We start from the raw sequence: 19,471 nt of genomic DNA, 5'->3' as shown, positions 1-19,471 counted from the left end.
TAGCTCAGATCTTTTTGCCATGTTTCCAGCAGCCATATCTGATCATATCTGAAGGAAGATCATACAGTGTCAATTTAACTCCTCATTGGTCGGTGAAAGAAACGTAGGTAAGTTTCATAGATATCTTCTCAAGTGATCTTTCTCTATTTATTTCAGAATCTGAACAATAAGTCTCCAATGGAATATATCAATGAGATACCACCGATAGCCGTCGAAGGACGAGTCGTGGCTTGTGATGGAGGTAAGTAAAAGTGTAAGCTGAAACAAGCAGGTACTGTTTTTAACTTTCAATAACTTTCGATAATCTGAGGTCTACTTTATCTTTGTTCAGGACACCACCTACTCGGTCATCCAGTGGAATACATCTCTTTGGATTCTGGAGAACCTAATGTCTGCAAATATTGCGGTCTGCGATATGTACAATCCCATCATGATCATCATTAAAAGAGCATGAGAATCTTGCTTCTGCAAAAGACTATGGAGTGTTACTTTAGGTGAGCAAGCAGCATTGCCTTATTTTTTCACAGGTGTTTCTATCAGTGAAAGATGATCTGAACTTTTCTGTACAAATAATTGCTATCAATATTATAAGGTCATTGCCTGTGCTTATGGTGTGGCTACTTGAGTTCTTGATTGGGCTGGCTCTGTTGTAATTTCGTTTGTGAGCTTGCAACCAAGAAAGGTTGAATGGCTGGCAAGTACTGAGCAAAAGCTTGCTTTTCTTGTGGTAAGCACATTGAAGGAGGTTGAGCAGAAGCATTGCCAATCACCATTCCTGGCTATTTGTTTAATGGAAGAGAGAGAGAGAGAGAGAGAATGGGAAAGAAATCTGAGCCAACGATGAGCTGCCACACCTCTCTCTGCTTGCGTGCAAGCTCATTGATGCTCCTATGTCTGCTATCTACTGACCTTGCGACAACATATCTACCCGTGACCCCCCAGCTCCTCTTTGTCTTCCTCGCCTACTCTTGCACTTACCACACACCTCTGGTCCACACAAACGCGTTTCTGATGTAGATTTGGAGGCTATTGTGGAGGCTTCTGACTTGGTGTAGGATGCTATGTGCGGTCTGAGTAAGGCTAGTGTGGGCGGCCTTCTAGTACTGGCTTATCATGCAGCTCTGGAGTACCATGATCTCTAATTTTTTCATTTCTCTTTGTAACTTAAACCTCTATGTATGATTATCTCAGGGGTTTTTCCACCGCCAGTAGTACCATTTAATATGTTTTTTCAACTAAATAGTGCTACTTAAATGTGTTTATGTCGGACTTCTTTGAGGATGGGTCCTATCTTGCCAACCCTTGAGGCTCCTGTCCTTTTTTAAACAAAACCAACACGCCAGAGGGCTCACAAGGGGAGGTGCTTATTCCTTCTAAATATTAGCTACTTCTTGAACTTCTTGGGCTCCCACTTATTTATCTCTAAGAGTATCACATGGGTCCAATAAAAGGGGACATTTTTTACAACAATAGAGCTATTCTCAATTGTAGCAAACCAACAATTATCAAAGCAACCACTATGAGAGAGTGTGTATGCACAAGCAAAGTTGAGTGCCAGTGTAGGGATAAAGAAAGAGAGAAAGAGAGAGAGAGAGAAGGAATCCAATCAACAAATGTAATCTTCTCCACACAAGACTGAGCATTTTATTCTTGCATGGATTTAAATTAGATGTTAAAGTTACACTCAAAAAAGCTACAATAATCCATTAAAATTGATTATATTTATTAGCTACAATAATCTATTCTTGCTTTATGTGAGTGGCATTGTTGAGGAAACATGCTAACCTAATGACATAGAATATGTGAAACATGTTCTCCATCAACACCCCAAAAATGGCTCTACCATCACAAACTAGTCTTGCTTGGTGGCCTTGCTATATATATGTTGTCGAGAAAGTTATGCTTGATATGATTTAATATACATTAAAAAAAGTGTACAACATAGTGATGAACGATGTTAACCTTCACGGTTCACGGACATCCCATCACTTACGACGAACGTGTATTATGTATTTGGTAGAGTCAGGTACCGGGCTTGTCGGACCAATAAGAAAAGGGTAAGAGTGATCGCCGATGAGAGGCGCACTCTAACTGGGACATTCAAGGGATTAGTTGGCTAAGCATGGGCGTCCAAGTGTAAATGGGGTGAGCTCATATAAAAACCAACTAAATCTAAAATTCACTTATTCTCTCATTTGTGCAATAGAAGAGTGCTCTTGTTCCATCTCCATTTCCATCTTCTTCTTCTTCACCTCCTTGTGTGTGTGTGTATGTGTGAAAGAGAGAGAGAGGGAGAGTGTGTGTGCGATCGAGCATTACGAAAACACGACGGCGGCGAAGCGGTTGAGCGCGGCACGACTGCAGCTTTTTCTTCATCGCGACGAGGAATCCACCACGAAAGCGAGCGTAGAGCGGTGAGTGATACACCCTTTGCTCTCTTGAGCTTGCTAGATTAGTCTTGTTGTGTGCGTGGAGCCATTTGTGGCTCGCACACGGTGTATTGGCAAGTCCTTTGCTTCGACAGTGCGGCAAGGAGCGCACATTTTTGACGCCGATGTCGGGGAATCGCCCTGCACTAAGCTTAAGAGGCACTTTTTGCTTCTCCTATGAGTTGTTTGTAGTAGGAAAGAAGAGGAAGAGAAAGAGGAATGAGTTGTTTTTCTGTAAGTTGTTAATTTTTGTATTGTCTGCAAGTTTTGTGATTTCTGTATAATGTTGTGTTTTCTGTTTGCACACAGTTTTTGCACAATTAGTAGTCGTTAGTTTGTTTGCAGTGAATGAATAAGTAGGAAGGCAATTAGCAATTTCTGTTTACACACAATCTGTACACAGTTTTCTATCAAGGTTTGCATGCACACAGTCTTTGCACAGTAAGGTAGTGAGAGAGGAAGTAGGTGGACAGTTAGCTCACTGTCAGTAAGCAGTTAACAGATTAGTTAGTAGATTAATTAGTGGTTAGCAGCACTGTTAGGAAGTAGATAAGGTAGTGAGCTGTGAGCTGTTGACTAGGAGATTAGGTAGGTGATAGTGTGTGTGGCCAAGAAAGGGTCACCAAAACCACGCGCGGTCGTCACGGAGGGGCAAGCTATGGGGAGCAATAATGCTTCCACTTCAAGGGAAACCTCTAGCACGCCAGGCCTAGATGGGATATTCCTAAACGAAAATTGGGAGTATGACCTAGAAGCAGAAGCTTTAACTGATCGGTACTCAGGACATACCTATCATGTGGGTTGGTTAGATGTTCTACAATCCACAACGGGTGCTACTAGCATAGATGAGCAACAACAGAAAGTCTGTGATATCCTCCATAGGATTGTAGAGTTAGAAAGACAGAACACAGGGATCAACATGCCTTCAACAGGCCTAATGAGATTCTTGGATACGGGAAAGGCCAACCAACCAACCCAGTCGCAAATGGAGACTCCCTCAGTGAGCCCCATTGATCCTCCATATGTTGTTTCGCCAGGAATCTCAGTACAATCTAAGCCCACAAGTGGCAGCTTTACCTTCTCATATCTAGCTCATCTTTCTCTTAATGACACTACGGCTACCATGCATATCCCAGTGGTGAGCATGACAAGAAGTACACCATGGAGTTCATTTGTTAACACTGCGCCGATGCCTAGTAGCACAGTGCCCCCAACTATACCTACATGTATGTATCAATCATGTGCACCTGTCGTACCTCAGCCTCATGTAGCTCCTACACCTCCGATTATTCCAAGAGCTTACAATCCACAATGGAATTATCCAAGCTCTTATACAAGTGGAGCCATGCCATTTAATAATAACATGCCATATCAGGCACCCCCTATGCCTAGGGCCATGCCTGTAAACTTTGGACCACCGTCTGGTACACCACCATACGAAATTTGGGACCCAAGAGCCACGCGTATGCCAAGGCCAAGGCCAACTCCCATCTCACATGTGGTTCCAGGAGTACATACATCCATTATACCTGCTCAAATAGGAGATTTGGCAGCATTTGCTCAAACTATCGGTCGCTCTATTGCGGAAAACATGCGTAGTGCACCTGATAGAGAGCCTAGGAGCAAGGCAGTTCAAGTAGCTAAGCTCACACAGAAATTCAGTGGAGACGGAGATGCTAGAAAGCATATGGAAGTCTTTGAACATGTGTGCGATTCCTTGGAAGAGCACAATGAGCTACATAAGTGTAAGGCTTTGAGTTTGACCCTAAGCGGAAAGGCTGGAGATTGGTATAGAACCTTAAGAGTAGAAGAGAAAACAATCTACTCTACTCTTAGGAGACTGTTCTTAAAAGAATACATACGAGAGGGAGTACTTTGGGGTGTAGCCTCTCAGCTCCAGAAAGCCCAACGAGAAGAAGGTGAATCCGTGAGAGACTTCATTAGTCGCTTAAAGAATTTGAATTCTCCATGCAATCCAAACGAGCGATTCAACAACAACCAATTGCTCGATAGATTCATTAGGGGACTACGACATGAAAGTATTTATAATGGCCTAGTCATTAGAGGTATCACTACTTGGGAAGCAGTCACCATGAATGCAATCCAATTGGAGGATAATTTAATGATTGCAGGAGAAAGAGTGTCTGCCGAGCCCAAGTCTAGTAGCTCGCAAGCATCAGGGCATGAGCCAATGAAGATAAAGCCAATCGTGAAAGAGCAAACGATATTTGAGATGACTTTGGCAAATCTCACAAAGGCCATCCAAGAAAGCCTTAGGGGTAATCGTGCTCCACAAAACACTCATATGTATCCAAGAAGGGAGCAACAATGGTGCTCAATTTGCTTGGGCCCACATACTACGAGTGAATGCCCTACTTTCGGACTAAAGTTTAACGGGACTTGTAACGCGTGTGGTAGGTATGGCCATCAAGCGAAGGATTGCCTAATGCTTAAATGCATCATGGAAAATAGACCGCCTATAGCTTGGGCAGACTCACCTCGAGTTCCTGCATTGATGCCTACCCCACCCATGGAGCAACAGTTGCCATTACAGCACATGGTCCCTAGAACCCAAAATGTGGTCCAAACCACACCGTTTCCACCTCCAGTGCTAGGACCGCAACCCCCTCATCCAAGAGTTACACCTATGAACCAAATAGGTTGCGAGTCATCTAGTACTTATGTAGATTGCGAAGAGGACATAGACTCTAGTATCACCTATGGAGTCGACATGCTTGAGGAGTGTCCCATGTACTATATGAAAGACCATTGGGGACAAATCAAACTGGTATATCAAGCTACTGCGCTAGCAGCAAGAGGCCAAAACATTAATAGTTTTACCAAGAGACCACCTCTTCAGTGCTACGAATGTGGTGGACCACATCGAGTAGCTGAGTGCCCCATTAGAATGCAAAAGAATGCCGCACTAATGCAAACAAGTCAAGGGAGTGCATTGGCAATGCCAATACTCACTTGTAATCGTTGTGGCATAGATCATTTGATCGCACAGTGTCCTAACAATCCAAACGCACCGAAAATCACACCATTGAACATAATAGAGATTGTTGATGGGACACCACCAACTATAAACATAGCACCAGTGAATGCACTCACACGGTCGATGCTCCAAAAGCAAAATTACATCCTCGAAGAGAGAGATGTTGCATCCATTGGCCGAGCGAGAAAGAAGAAAACACGAAGAAAGAAATCCCTTAATGCTTCTAGCTCAAAACCTAGTTCAAAGACTAACATAGGGACAGGAGAGGATCCCGTGTATATGAATGACCCTGAGGATGACTCAGATTCGATAGAGACCACGGAGACCAAAACTGTTACTACAAAGAAAAAAGCCAGTGAGGAGGATCACGAGAGGGAATTACGACGAACACCAAAAGAGTATTCAAAGTTAAACCACCCAGTTGCGAACCCCCAAGATAAGCCACGAGAGACGAAAAATGAGGATTGCAAGAGAAAGATTGGAACCTATCCAAACCCAACAGTGGAAATTGAACGAGTCCAACAACTGAGGGGTTTGGTGGAAGAAACTCAACGAACATTAGAACCTGAACCCAAACATATCCAGATGTCGGACACGGTGTTTCCCACACAAGTTCAACCTCACAAGAACTACAGGCCGTTAGCTATACCCAGTATCATTCGGGAAGAGAGTGAGGGTAAGACATCTGAAAGTGGACACACACCTTTCCTACTAGAGAGAATGTTTGGTGAGGGAATGCCCGACCCCCTTGAGGAAGTGGAGATTCCATCTTCACCATTCTCTTGTCAGGGTCCTACGTCCCACAAGATGCCATTAAATGTTGCCAAATTGATGGATTTCATGTCTTCAGAAGTTAGAACTACCATCATGTCCAAACTATATAAAGACCCCGAGCTAGTCTCAGCTCTTCGAGCCTTCCTCAATGGAGAATTACAGGCCGGATTACCACAGTTTGCACGTATGAACAAACCTGACTCGGTAATGAATGATGAGGAACATTTAGCACCACCATCTGACCTAGCGGGACATAAATCTGTAATTGAAGTACCCGTTAACAAGTTGGGGCAATACTTTGAAGGTGATAAATCTAATGCTACTCTACCAATCACTACTAAAGGATTAACTGTAAAGGGAGTCCTTGACGGTGGTGCGGGAGTCAGCATGGTGACAAAGAGTTGTTGGGAGTCTATGGGGCGACCTCACCTTGAAGCCACAAGCGTAGTGGTAAAAATGGCTAATGGATCTATTGTTACGCCTATTGGAATGTTAAAGGATCTCAAAATCAAGATCTTGGGACACAAGGTAAGGCAAACTTTCATTGTTATGGATTTTTCCAAGCATCCTATGTCATTTGAGATGATCTTAGGGCGTCCATTCATGAGGGAAGCAAAAATGGTGCATGACTGGTCCAAAAACCACGTCTACTTACAGTTCCAAGACTCTGTCATTCGAGTTGATCTTTTAAGTGGTCGAACGCATCCTCTAGGAAATAAATTCATCATTGATAATCGATCAGACACAAAAATTCACTCAGCTCCATTACAGTATTGTTACACGTGTAACGAAGACACGGATATTGGGGAGAACTCTCCTTATATGGATATCCTACCCGAAATGGCTGAGTCAGACAATGTCGATTGGGTACACCTAGCGGCAACTATAGATACATGGGGAGCTAGAGGAACAACCTGGGTAACACCAGATGGGGAAGAGATACCACACATTGCACCAATAAACATGTTAGGTGTAGTGCATGTAACATCCGATGATAAGAAAGAGGCACACCTACCTGAGAGTGAAACCGATGATTCCTCAAAGGCTTCAAGCCAATACACATCAGAAACGGAATCTTAGGGAGAAATGGATTCAGAACCTAAGGAAACATCGAGTCAGCCAAGTATAGAAACTGAACACTCAAGGTCTAGTACGACCATCTATGATAATTTATATGAGAGTAAAGAAGATACAAGCGAAGACCTATCAAGAGAGTCGAGTTCAAACATTTACCAAAATCAAAACCTTAACAAGAAACAAAGGTCATATAAGAGACGACGATATCGAGCAAATGTGAGAGCTAGGATAAACAAGGAAAGATCTACTGCAGAATGGCTTAGCTATCTAGGGGCATGTGATGCTCATCGAAAGCTAGTAGACAATTGGGGTGAACATCTCTAGAGTGTCATGTGGTGCAGCCCGCAACCCATTGACCTCGCTCAATTGGAGGTTACAGAGCCGAAATTGAGCCGAACTATAAGAAGACGTCAAAACCGAGAGTTAGCACAACAACAAAAGGAGGCAGAACTAAAAGTAGGTCTCCGTCCGGACAAGAGCCTGCTGACTTACATACGGCTCCTGAACATTTTAAATCTTATACCACGGGGGAGCGAAAGGTTGTGTATGCCAAAGCCCAACGAATACCTACCAATGGAAGCAGTGGAGTCTATGATGGTCCAGCGGTAGTTAAAGAGATAGAATTAGCAGAACCAGGTGAGGAGTCTAAACCAGTCTTTATTGCTCAAGACCTTACCGAAACTGCAGAGGCTGTACTTAAGAAGCTCCTCAAGGAATACAAGGATATCTTTGCTTGGACATATCATGACATGAAGGGCGTTCCACCTTCTATGGTGCAACATACAATTCCCATGATCAACACTGCTAAACCTGTCCAGCAACGACCCTATCCAATGAATCCTAAGTACGCCAAAATTGTACAAGAGGAGATTGAAAAACTTATCCAATGTGGATTCATATACCCTATTGAGCACTCAGAATGGGTTTCTCCAATAGTCATTGTGCCAAAAAAGAATGGGAAACTAAGAGTGTGCGTGGACCTCAAGAAAGTTAATGCAGCCACTAGGAGAGATCATTATCCCTTGCCATATTCAGAACATGTGCTTGAAAGAGTTGGGGGCAAGGAAGCTTATAGCTTTTTAGATGGGTACTCTGGTTACAATCAAATCACAATTGCATTAGAGGACCAAGTTAAAACTGCTTTTATCACAGAGTTTGGAGTGTTTGCATTTCGTGTTATGGCTTTTGTCTTAACGAATGCCCCTGCTACATTCCAACGATTAATAAACACTGCGTTTAAAGAATTTCTAAGGGAGTTTTGTGAAGCTTTCCTAGACGACCTTTGTGTTTATTCTTCTTGGGAGAAGCATTTGTTATATCTACGAAAAATATTTGAAAGGTGCAGATTTTATCGCATCTCATTGAACCCTTTCAAATGCCAATTTTGGGTTAAGCATGGAGTCATTCTAGGGCATATAGTGTCCAAGAACGGGATATCCACAGATGAGAGTAAGATTAAAGCCATTGCCGATTTGCCACCACCTACGAACTATAAAGGAGTTCAAAGATTTATGGGCATATAGTGTCCAAGAACGGGATATCCACAGATGAGAGTAAGATTAAAGCCATTGCCGATTTGCCACCACCTACGAACTATAAAGGAGTTCATTTGCCTGATACTCCTTTGTTCATTGTTGAGACAATGCCTGAATGGAGTGAAAAGATTGTTAACTTCTTAGTTAATGGTTTTCCACCCAAAGAACTGCGAAAAGATATAGCTCGAAAATTAATCAAGGAATGCGAACCCTATTGCTTACTGGCTGGAACTCTCTATAAGAGAGGAAAAGATGATGTTCTTAGACGTTGTCCCCGCAAGGATGAGTATTTATATATTCTACAAGAGGCACACATGGGCGTAGCTGGTGGTCACTTTTCAGGAAACTTGACTGCCTGAAAGATCTTACAGTCAGGCTATTGGTGGCCCACTCTGTTTAAGGATGCATCACTTTTTGCAAAGGGATGTGATGAATGCCAACGCTTCAAGAAGCCACAAAGAAGTGATAGGATGCCTCTACATCCCATCAAGGTAACCCAACCATTTGAAAAGTGGGGCTTAGACTTTGTAGGACCGATTAGTCTGGCTGCACGTAACACGCAATCACGATATATCATTGTGGCTACCGACTATGTAACCAAATGGGCTGAAGCAAAAGCAACACGGAAGGCGGATGCAAAAACAACAGCTAAGTTCCTCTTTGAGAACATTATCACACGTTTTGGATGCCCCTTTGAACTTGTGAGTGACAATGGAACTCATTTTATAAATGAAGTAATAAAAGAACTCACATCAAACTTCATGATATCACACCACAAGTCTACACCCTATTATCCCCAAGCAAATGGCCAAGCTGAGAGTACCAACAAAACTCTCATCTCCATTTTGACAAAGACAGTCGAGGCTCATCGCACTGATTGGGACCTAAAGCTTACATCAGCTTTATGGGCTTATTGTACTGCGTATAAAGTTGCTATTAATTGCACACCGTTTAAGATGGTGTATGGCCAAGAAGCAGTTATGCCATGGGAGTTTGTCATTCCTAGTCTTCGAGTAGCTTCTCAAGAAGGTTGGGATGGTAACCCCTTAGTGGAGCGATTATATATCTTGGAAAGGCTAGATGAAGAGAGGCAATTAGCTGTGTGAAATGCTCTAGTGGTGAAGGATAGGAGAAAGAAGTGGTTTGATAGCCATTTAAAGGATAAAGACATCAAGGTTGGTGATAAAGTTCTTATGTACAGGGTACGTAATGAAAAGAAGAAATTGAAATACGCTGGTAAGGGACCATATCGAGTGTGTGAAATTACCCCGCAAGGTACCATTCGTGTGGAGACTCTAGATGGAGTTGAAACCATTGGATTCCTTAATGGGAGTAAATTCAAAAGATATTATGATCCTCTAAGCCAGGAAGAGTTGCAAGCCATCCATCAAAAGAAGGCTGCCAAGGAACAAGCAGAGCTTAAAAAAATCCAAGCAAGAGTTGAGGCTCGAGAACGAAAACAACGTCTTAGACGCCAACGAGAGGCTAATCTGGGAATCACGCAAGCATTTTTCGAGGACACAGATGACGACTCATTAGAATTTGAGCCACCCCTACAATACCCAATTGAGCTAAATAGCCCCTATGGGAAAGTACTATACAATGCCTTATTAGATACGGGAGCTAAACACAATTTGTTATCCTATGGAGTTTGGTGTCAATTAGGGAAACCGGCCCTATCCCCAAGTACGATGCAAGTCAAGGGCATTAATAAAAAGAAAAATGCTATTCTTGGAGTCCTTCAGACCCCTGTTGTCTATGACAATGGAAGCATAGTGCAGAGGTTTCTAGTCATGCCCGCGGGAGCTATGGAAGGCAACGTAAACCTGGGACGCACGTGGATGTTGGCAACCAAATGCACTATTGATTGGGATACTGGTAGTGTCACGACGCGACCACCGACTCTTACCCCTATCATTCAAGCAAAGTCACCTACGTTGCAAACTCTAGCAAAGTTGAAGGATAGCCAACATCCACAAGCCAAGGTGGTTAACTCGTCTTTGTCGGCTACCCATGAACCTAGCACTTCAACACTTATAGTTGCAGCAAGCAGTAATATTGCAAGTACTCAACCTGCACGACCTAAGAGTACATATCAATGGGTCCCCAAGGCCTTACTTTCAACTACCTCAACCCTCCCATCCATTCCAAGAAAAAATTTCCCTGGAAAACCAAGAGCGCGCTCTAGGAGATTCAAGACCAAATCACGATGGATTCCAAAACGACTATTAGAAGCCCAAGGCTATTATGATGGAAATGAGCAAATTTGGGTACCTAAACGTAAAATGTGTCCTTCCCTATCGACAACAAACCCATATGAGTCAAACAGTGTAACGTTAAAGCCAATGGCAGACCGTGGGAAGGGAAAGATCACAGAATGCTACACACCTAGTCCAGAGCTAGTTTGGGCTCCAAGGCAAAACCAATTTATTCCACCTAGCTCAGGAAGCGGGGAGTTCCATAAAGCTTCTAGCTCCTCATGTAATACATCCATAGAGGTAAAAGCTTCTACACAGCCTCCATCTATAGTAGTGGACCTCCATGAAGCTACAAAAGAATCCACACCTCCCAGTGTTCAAGAATCACCTGATGAACCACTTCAAGTTCGATCCTGGGAGAGTACCTTACCACCCTTGCAACTTGACGAGGCGCCTAGGGTAATAGAAAACTACTGGCAAAAATCTTCACCTATTACCAACTGGAACAATTGGTTTCAAAGGGTGACGACATCATTTCAAACGATATGATCTACCCAAGGAAGGGGGGAGTGTTTGTGGACATCCATTATTCACTTGCTTCCCTCTCAACCTTTCTCCCTGAGCTCTTAATCTCCAATCTTAGGGAATGTATAAATAAAGCCTTATACTCACAAAAACAAGATAAAAAAGTAAAAGAGCAAGAGCCATAACACAAATCATAAAAACAAATTATGCACAAGAACACGACCCTTGTAATATTTGCACTCTAACCATCATCTATTTGCGTGTACAGATATGGCTAGTACGCTAGAGTCATCCACTCCTGCCTTGGGTGAGAGGTACCCTCGTTACTTTTCACAAATATTTCACATGGTCTTTCCAGTGCTTGCATGTGAATGGGATTTGATAGGTACGCTAGTATATGAGAGGAATTTTGAGGAGTTAGAATGGCTGATACGTCTCTTGACCACGTCTGATCCATACTTAGTAGAGAGCGTTTCTCCCATTGCACAAGCCTACCCTTTTGACCAAGATGACTATAGGCGTCTAGTGACCTTCTTAGTAAACATGGGCACCTATGATGAAGAAGAAAATTTACACGACTACACGGATGGCACATATGGTCTCATGGATGATGACTTTGTTTATCTCGACGACGAGGATAGGGGTTTAGCCTTAGGGTTTCCCCCCAACCTCTACAATATCCTATTCCCTTGACTCTCTAGGGGGAGTGTAAATAATTAGGTTAGAATTCCTTATGTTTTTTGTTGTGTTCAATAAGTGTTGGTACCTTTTTCCACTAATGTGCCTCCTGGAGGTATTCCTTTTGTTTCCTAGTGTGTACAGGAGCGTGTTGCTATTGGTAGGATTTGGACCTTCATGGAATCTTTATCTCGACTCACTCTTCAAATCAAGCGCGACCATCGACACAAACAGGTGTTTCTTGTCCATTAGCATTGCCCCTTATCTTTTTTGCATCTATGATTGTCTGCTTTAATTGTGATTGGTAGCCTAATATTCACCGCATTTGCTTAGTATCAAACATTTAATTCAATGAAATTTTTTGTCATAATCACTTGTCTAGGTTTAAAAATCAAGCAGTCGGACTAAGCTAGTTTGACCAAGTTAGGTGTTAGAAATCTTCTCTTAATACCATGGGGAATGCCTTCCTAATAATCAATGGTTACTCAGGTTCTTAATCCGATTTAGGCAGCATTGTGTGAAATGTACTAGGGCTTTCTAGTGGGCTTGACCCTATTGACCTTTAGCTTAAGTATTATAAAGGGAGTTAACTAGTGTGATGAGCTTGGGGAGGTGTATCAGTGTTATATGACCCCCCAAAGTTACAAAATTAAAATGTTGAAAATGAACAAACAAAAAATCAAAGTGCCACACTGTAAAATCTTAAGCTGGAAGAGAAATCTCAGCTTGATTTGGTACTTCACTCACATGTATTGCCTACGGTACTAGAGCCCTAGAGGTTCCCAGTGTGGGCGCTTTTCCTTGAAAAGCAAAAAACCCAAGGCATACAAAATAAGCACACACATCAAATTGAATCAATGTGAAAAGACTTTGGGGGGTCAAAGAAAAAGTAATCAGTCAGGCGATGATTTCATGAGAAATTCCTTTTATGGTAGATTAACTACAAGGTCTTCTAGATATAGCCTCTAGTCAACCCTCGAACATGAATACTTGGCTCTCGCGATTAAACAACTTAATTAACCACAAAAAATTAAGAAGCTTACCCATGGTATTAATATTCGATCTCTAGTGCCTTTCGACCGTCAAATTAGCGACCCCATACTTGTTTAATTTTTTACCTTTACATGTGTTTATGCATTTGATTACATTGCAATTTAATGTTCATTGCTGACAAATTGTTTGAAATTCTTTTACCAATCAATTTGTCTACCTAAAACTGCATATGCTTTTTACTCACTTATGAGAATGCAATTACTATGCCAATGTTGTTTGATTTTGCAGTGACTGAAGAAGGCTAAGGACATTCATCTCAAATGCTCTTCCACCTCGACGAATGAGCTTCAACTCAATAGCTTCCGAGGATGGAATCTATATCAGGAAGGGGGGCATGTTAACCCTCACGGCTCACGGACACCCCATCACCTACGACGGACATGTATTATGTATTTGGTAGAGTCAGGTACCGGTCTTGTCGGACCAATAGGAAAAGGGTAAGAGTGATCGCCGATGAGAGGTGCACTCTAACCGGGACATTCAAGGGATTAGTTGGCTAAGCATGGGCGCCCAAGTGTGAATGGGGTGAGCTCATATAAAATCCAACTAAACCTAAAATTCACTTATTCTCTCATTTGTGCAATAGAAGAGTGCTCTTGCTCCATCTCCATCTCCATCTTCTTCTTCTTCATCTCCTTGTGTGTGTGTGTATGTGAGAGAGAGAGAGAGAGGGAGAGTGTATGTGCGATCGAGCATTACGAAGGCACGACGGCGGCGAAGCGGTTGAGTGCGGCACGACTGCAGCTTCTTCTTCATCGCGGCGAGGAATCCACCACGAAGGCGAGCGTAGAGCGGTGAGTGACACACCCTTTGCTCTCTTGAGCTTGCTAGATTAGTCTTGTTGTGTGCTTGGAGCCATTTGTGGCTCGCACACGGTGTATCGGCAAGTCCCTTGCTTCGACAGTGCAGCAAGGAGCGCACAAACGATTAAACAGACATAAAATTGAGGACATTGAAATAATGAAGTAGTAATTTGAAAACTATATATAATTTACAAACAAATCACCACGCATATGAGAAGACATTAACAATTTAACTGCAATGGTTGAAAGAGATCTTAGTTTCGAATTGCTATGGAGTTAGGCAAGTGGAAAGGAGAATAAGCAGATGTAGAAGAGTGATCTTGTGGATTTAAAACAAGTACATTAATAAGGAAGTAATAAATAGCGAACACAAAAAGAAAGCAATCTAGTAGATATGAAATTTAGAAGTGGACCGATGACATTTTATTAAAATAATATTGCATTGAGTACTGCAATACATATGTTGCATTGCTTAATTGTAAGTATCCATTATATACATATAATGATCGAGATCGAGTATGTGCCAAAGAGGAAAAAACATGTAACTAAATTAAACTACTAGAAGCATTGAAAACTCTAAGAATACAAAAAGCATCAACAAAGTGTAAAAATTGAAGTGCACTATTGACTTGATAATCATGTATGGGTGTCATTCGATTGTGCAAGACAGAGGACGATGTTTGTATCAATTTGTTATTGTCTATCATCCCAATGCCCTAGAAAGACAATAAGAAACCTCTTCGTTCACAAAATCCTTTATATCATGGCATTTTCGTACACAAACAGAAATCAAAAAACAGTGAGTAACCTACATTACTAAATCATGACCGAAACGCAATTACAGAGAATCTGAAAGTGACAACTCACAAAACCTTCATCCTCTTCCATACACACATTCCCATAGGTTGCTTCTCTTCCCATAAAGATACGAGTTACAACTTTCAAGTTTCTGAAAACTGCTCAATATCCAAAAACGGGAATTAAGGTATATCCTTGAGTGTCTACATTAAAGTAACATCCTTAGCCTAAGAAGGTATGCCCAAAACACCATTCAACACCTGGCACAATCCGGTGGTAAAAAGTTTTTCCCAGCAAAAACTTTTGACTCGATACCCACAAATCCCTTGTTCAAAAAAACTCAGCAATAATAACTATATAGAGTGCAAAGTGAAGTGCCTCCCAATTTGTGCACTACCTCACTATCAAGAGTGATTTACAAATGCATCATTTATTGGCAACATGTCAAGGTTGGAAACCCATCAAGTAAATCATCATCCATGAGAGCTCATACAAAACAAACTTGTAGAACCAATGTTCTATGATCAAGCCTTACTCCACCAAAAATTAGTAAAAATAGACAAATTCAGGTTTAGGATCCTTTGCATCCCTGAAATTTGCACTCCTAAATTCTACACTACTGAAAACTGTATCTCTTTGCACGTCTGAAATTCATCAAACATATCTTCAAAACATCTTCTCAAGAAGAAAACAAATTGATTCCAAGAACCATTAAAAAAAAATGATCCAAATGCTCTACAAACATCTCCTCTTCAATATCCATCATTCTCGGTAAATTAAACTCAAAATAGTCATCTCTTTGCAATTCAGTCATCCCGCTCATCAAAGACTACAAATTTAGCAAGAAAAATATCCAAAACATCAAATCCCTTTGGACTCCACATGCATTTTGCAAAATCAGATTCAAAGCCTTCATCTCCTGATCATCATTTGGCAAAATCTAACCTAAATATTATGAGAGTGATACATTAGGAGAAAGTTGGAATCACTTTCGGGTCTTTTAGTTCTAGAGAGAGAGTGGCGCTCGACCAATGAAGAAGAGGCTAGCGTTATGTTGAAAATCGGCATTTTAGAGCAAAACTCGTTGAGAAATATAAAAAAACAATAATAATTTTGTTCAATTTAATAATTTTGTGCGCTAGATCTCAATTTACTCTGCTAAACCAGTCCAATAGTGTCAAAAATGACATTTCACTTTTCTGAAGCATAGGATATATAAGCAGATCTATTACATATATTTTTTCTTGCACGTTTGTGGGCAGAAGCGAGATAGCGTACCTAACATGCAAAAATGTCAGCAATTAGATATTGGTTATTGGATATATAGATATAGGTCAGAACGAAGCGAATACAGTTCTTGAAATGGTCATATAAGTCCCTAATCGCTTGGTTCTATCCCTCACTGCCAAAAAAACATGTGTCAATACCGAGTGAGTAGTGGCCTTAAAAATTTCCAAGAATCTCTATCCACTTGGTACTGACCCTAGCACCGTGACATAATGAACTTATTAAAGCTTACCACATAGCGAGATAGCGTGCAAAGACATGGGTCAGAAAAAAGATATACAATTCTTGAAATGGTCATTTAGATCCCTATTCGCTTGGTTTTAACACTAAGTGCCAAAAAAACACAAGTCAATACCGAGCGAATAGCGACCTTGAATATATCAAAGGGTCCCTATTCACTTGGTACTGACCCCAACATCGTCGCATAATGAACTTGATCCTTACCACATAGCAATGTGGACGACTGCATCCGTCCCGTTGGCGTTGGAGAAATCACGCATGTAAAGAAAATCTTGTCGATCGATGTTGAAAACGGAGTCCGCCTTTGACCTTTTGGGTAGATGAGTCTATATTCGAAGAGGGGCTGAATTGGCTAGCGCTTGTAGTTCCTCTTTGTTTTCTTCATTGATTTTCTCTACAAGATGCCAGTCTTATGGCACACATGCTTGCTCTTTGCTAGCTTGTCGTTGCTTTACGCTGGCTAGCCCTTGTGAAGAAGATGTTGCCTCTTGCTTTTCTTGAGATGTCTCTGGCTCTACTTGTGCGGGCTCTGCTTTGACTGGCTCAAGCTCTGAATTGGTGGGCTCCTCCCTGGTGGACTCTGGCTCTATGTGTGTGGGACTCTCTCTTACTAGCTCCTCCCTGGTGGACTCCGAGTCTACCTCTACGGGCTCCTCTCTGACTGGCTCCTCCTTGGTGGGCTCTGGTTCTACCTCTATGGGCTCCTCTCTGCCTGGCTACTCCCTGGTGGGCTCTGGGTCTACCTCTGCGGTCTTCTCTCTAGTTGGCTCAGGCTCTAAACCGCGCAGGCTCCTCCCTGGTGGGCTCTCCGTCTACCTCTGTGGGCTCCTCTCTAGTTGGCTCGGGCTCTAAACCGGCGAGCTCCTCCCTTGTGGACTCTAGCTCTACCTGTGCGGGCTCGTCCCTGATGGGTTCAGGCTCCTCCTTGGCATGTTCAAGCTCCTCCTTCGTGGGCTCTAGCTCTACCTGTGCGGGCTCGTCCCTGGCATGTTCAAGCTCCTGTCTCTCGACCCGTGATCGTGTGCACTGTTGCTCGCAACCCTTGAAGGCTCTACTTGTCGCGCTCGAGAATGGAGGGGGGGGGGGGGGGGATGTTAAGAATATCCATTGTCCTGGTGTCCCAAATTGGCACTAGCTGAAGCAGCCCAGCATAGAGAAAACACAACCTGTGGAGTGTCCAAATCCCTGGGCATAATTGTGACACAATGCACATAGGCCACTAGGATATAGCTATCACTAAAGAATTCAACCAGGTAGTCCTTTCTAATCTCTGCAAGCAAAGAAGAGCATTGTTGGCCCATTGCATGCCCACTCTTCAATGCTTGCATATCTCTCGTACCACTCATTGAAAAGGAAGCCTTGGAATGGCCGGTTGCATGTGCCTTTCGATCCTACGCAGCTCTTGTAGGACGCATCTGTGCACTTCGTATTGGCGTCTTCTTGCTTGAGCATGCAAGGACTCACCTGTCACTCTTCTAGGCGTGGCCTTTCCACGAGCCATCTCTACGAACAGCATAACGAATCTGTGCACTTCGTATTGGCGTCTTCTTGCTTGAGCATGCAAGGACTCACCTGTCACTCTTCTAGGCGTGGCCTTTCCACGAGCCATCTCTACGAACAGCATAACGAAAAACCCACATTCTGTGAGAGAATGTCCCTTTCACATAAGGGTCTCCAAGCGGCAAACACAGTTGCAAGGAATATAGTAAGTACCAAGCAAATAAGAGCACCAAACACAGTTATGCCTCCCCTATACGCTTGGTACTGACCTTGAAAATTTGAACTGCATAAAAGAATAATAGGATACCTTTTCACTATGTAGAGATCTGCATCAAGAAAGCGAGGCAAAAGAGGACGCGGCAAGTGGGTGGGAGTCCTTGTCCTTTTATTTTTTGCTCACTGCCTGAAGCTGGGGTGGGGTTAGAGTTAAAATGCGAGTCAGGGGCAAGTTGACGCTCAAAGGAGGGGTTAGCTACCTCTAAATTTTGCACCATGCACCTCTTTACTAAGCATCATTTCTAGTTTCATAGTGGTTGGTTGATCGTACTGCATGAGAATCTAAGTCCGTTTATTGCATTTACATTGGTTGTCCTTGTATGAGGACAACCCACGTGTCCTTTTGGAGTTATCGTTTGGCATCAGACACCGATCACCATTGCATTCGGGATCTCCATCTCCAAATAGGAGAAACAAACCTCCCTTGCCTTTGCCTTTTTTGCAATCTTACTCTCAGCGACCTCCAAAGCTTTGAGTCTGTTACTGTCGCGTCGCCATCACCCTTGCCTTCGCCTTTTCCCCATCTTGCTCTCAACCATCTCTCGCGATGATGCTCTCAACGACCTCCAAAGCTTTGCGTTTGTTACCTGTTGCATCTCCATCCACCTGTGTGCCATTGTTGCAGAGACAGACTCTCTCTCTCTCTCTCTCTCTCTCTCTCTCTCTCTCTCTCTCTCTCTCTCTCTCTCTCTCTCTCTCTCTCGGGGGGTTCACCATTCAGTACACCCCTATATCACGTGCATTCGCGGGGTTTTAAAAAACTCCCCTTTTAACATGTATAAATGAATAAAAAGACCCCTTATTTTATGATTTTTTTTTTCAAAATTGAACATAAAACCCCCTTATTTTAATGTACCTCTCCTTTCAAACTCACGTTATACATTAACATGATTATATAGTGCACCTCTCTCTCTCTCTCTCTCTCTCTCTCTCTCTCTCTCTCTCTCTCTCTCTCTCTCTCTCTCTCTCTCTCTCTCGGGCTAGCTCTCCTCTGCACGTGTGTTTCATGTCTGTGCGCACCTGCGTCACGGGGTTAGGGCACAAGGAGAGAGTAGTCTTCAAAGTCGGAACACAGTAATGTTGTTTGTGATCACGCGACGCCAAAATTTGCATAGTTACAAATCGTAACAATGGGTTGAGATTCTCCAGGCATGGTTGTGAGGTTTAAAGCATTGTGGAATAATGACCCCTTGTCTGACCGTGCAAGGCTATGGTTTTTCATTTAATGCTATGTTTGGGCATCATGAGTGAGTGTGCTTAGATAGGCTATGGTCACACATGGCTTCGCTATCAGTTATTG

General features: G+C 42.7%; 1 protein-coding gene across 1 annotated transcript in view; it reads left to right on the top strand.

Annotated features, from left to right (window-relative positions):
* The window catches only part of LOC147434770 (NADH-ubiquinone oxidoreductase-like protein), a 62,155-nt gene extending 61,548 nt beyond the window's left edge, over positions 1–607 (top strand). Inside the window, exons 2-3 of the mRNA XM_086491197.1 lie at positions 157–241; positions 332–607. Coding sequence (XP_086347323.1) covers positions 157–241; positions 332–444 — 198 coding nt within the window. The 3' untranslated portion in view covers positions 445–607. The remainder of the gene's footprint in view (positions 1–156; positions 242–331) is intronic.
* Positions 608–19,471: the final 18,864 nt, after the last annotated feature.

This window comes from Adiantum capillus-veneris, chromosome 19 (genome assembly GCF_014529385.1).
Source record: "Adiantum capillus-veneris isolate H3 chromosome 19, ASM1452938v2, whole genome shotgun sequence".
Lineage (NCBI taxonomy): Eukaryota > Viridiplantae > Streptophyta > Polypodiopsida > Polypodiales > Pteridaceae > Adiantum > Adiantum capillus-veneris.
This window is presented reverse-complemented; position numbering and strand designations above follow the sequence as displayed.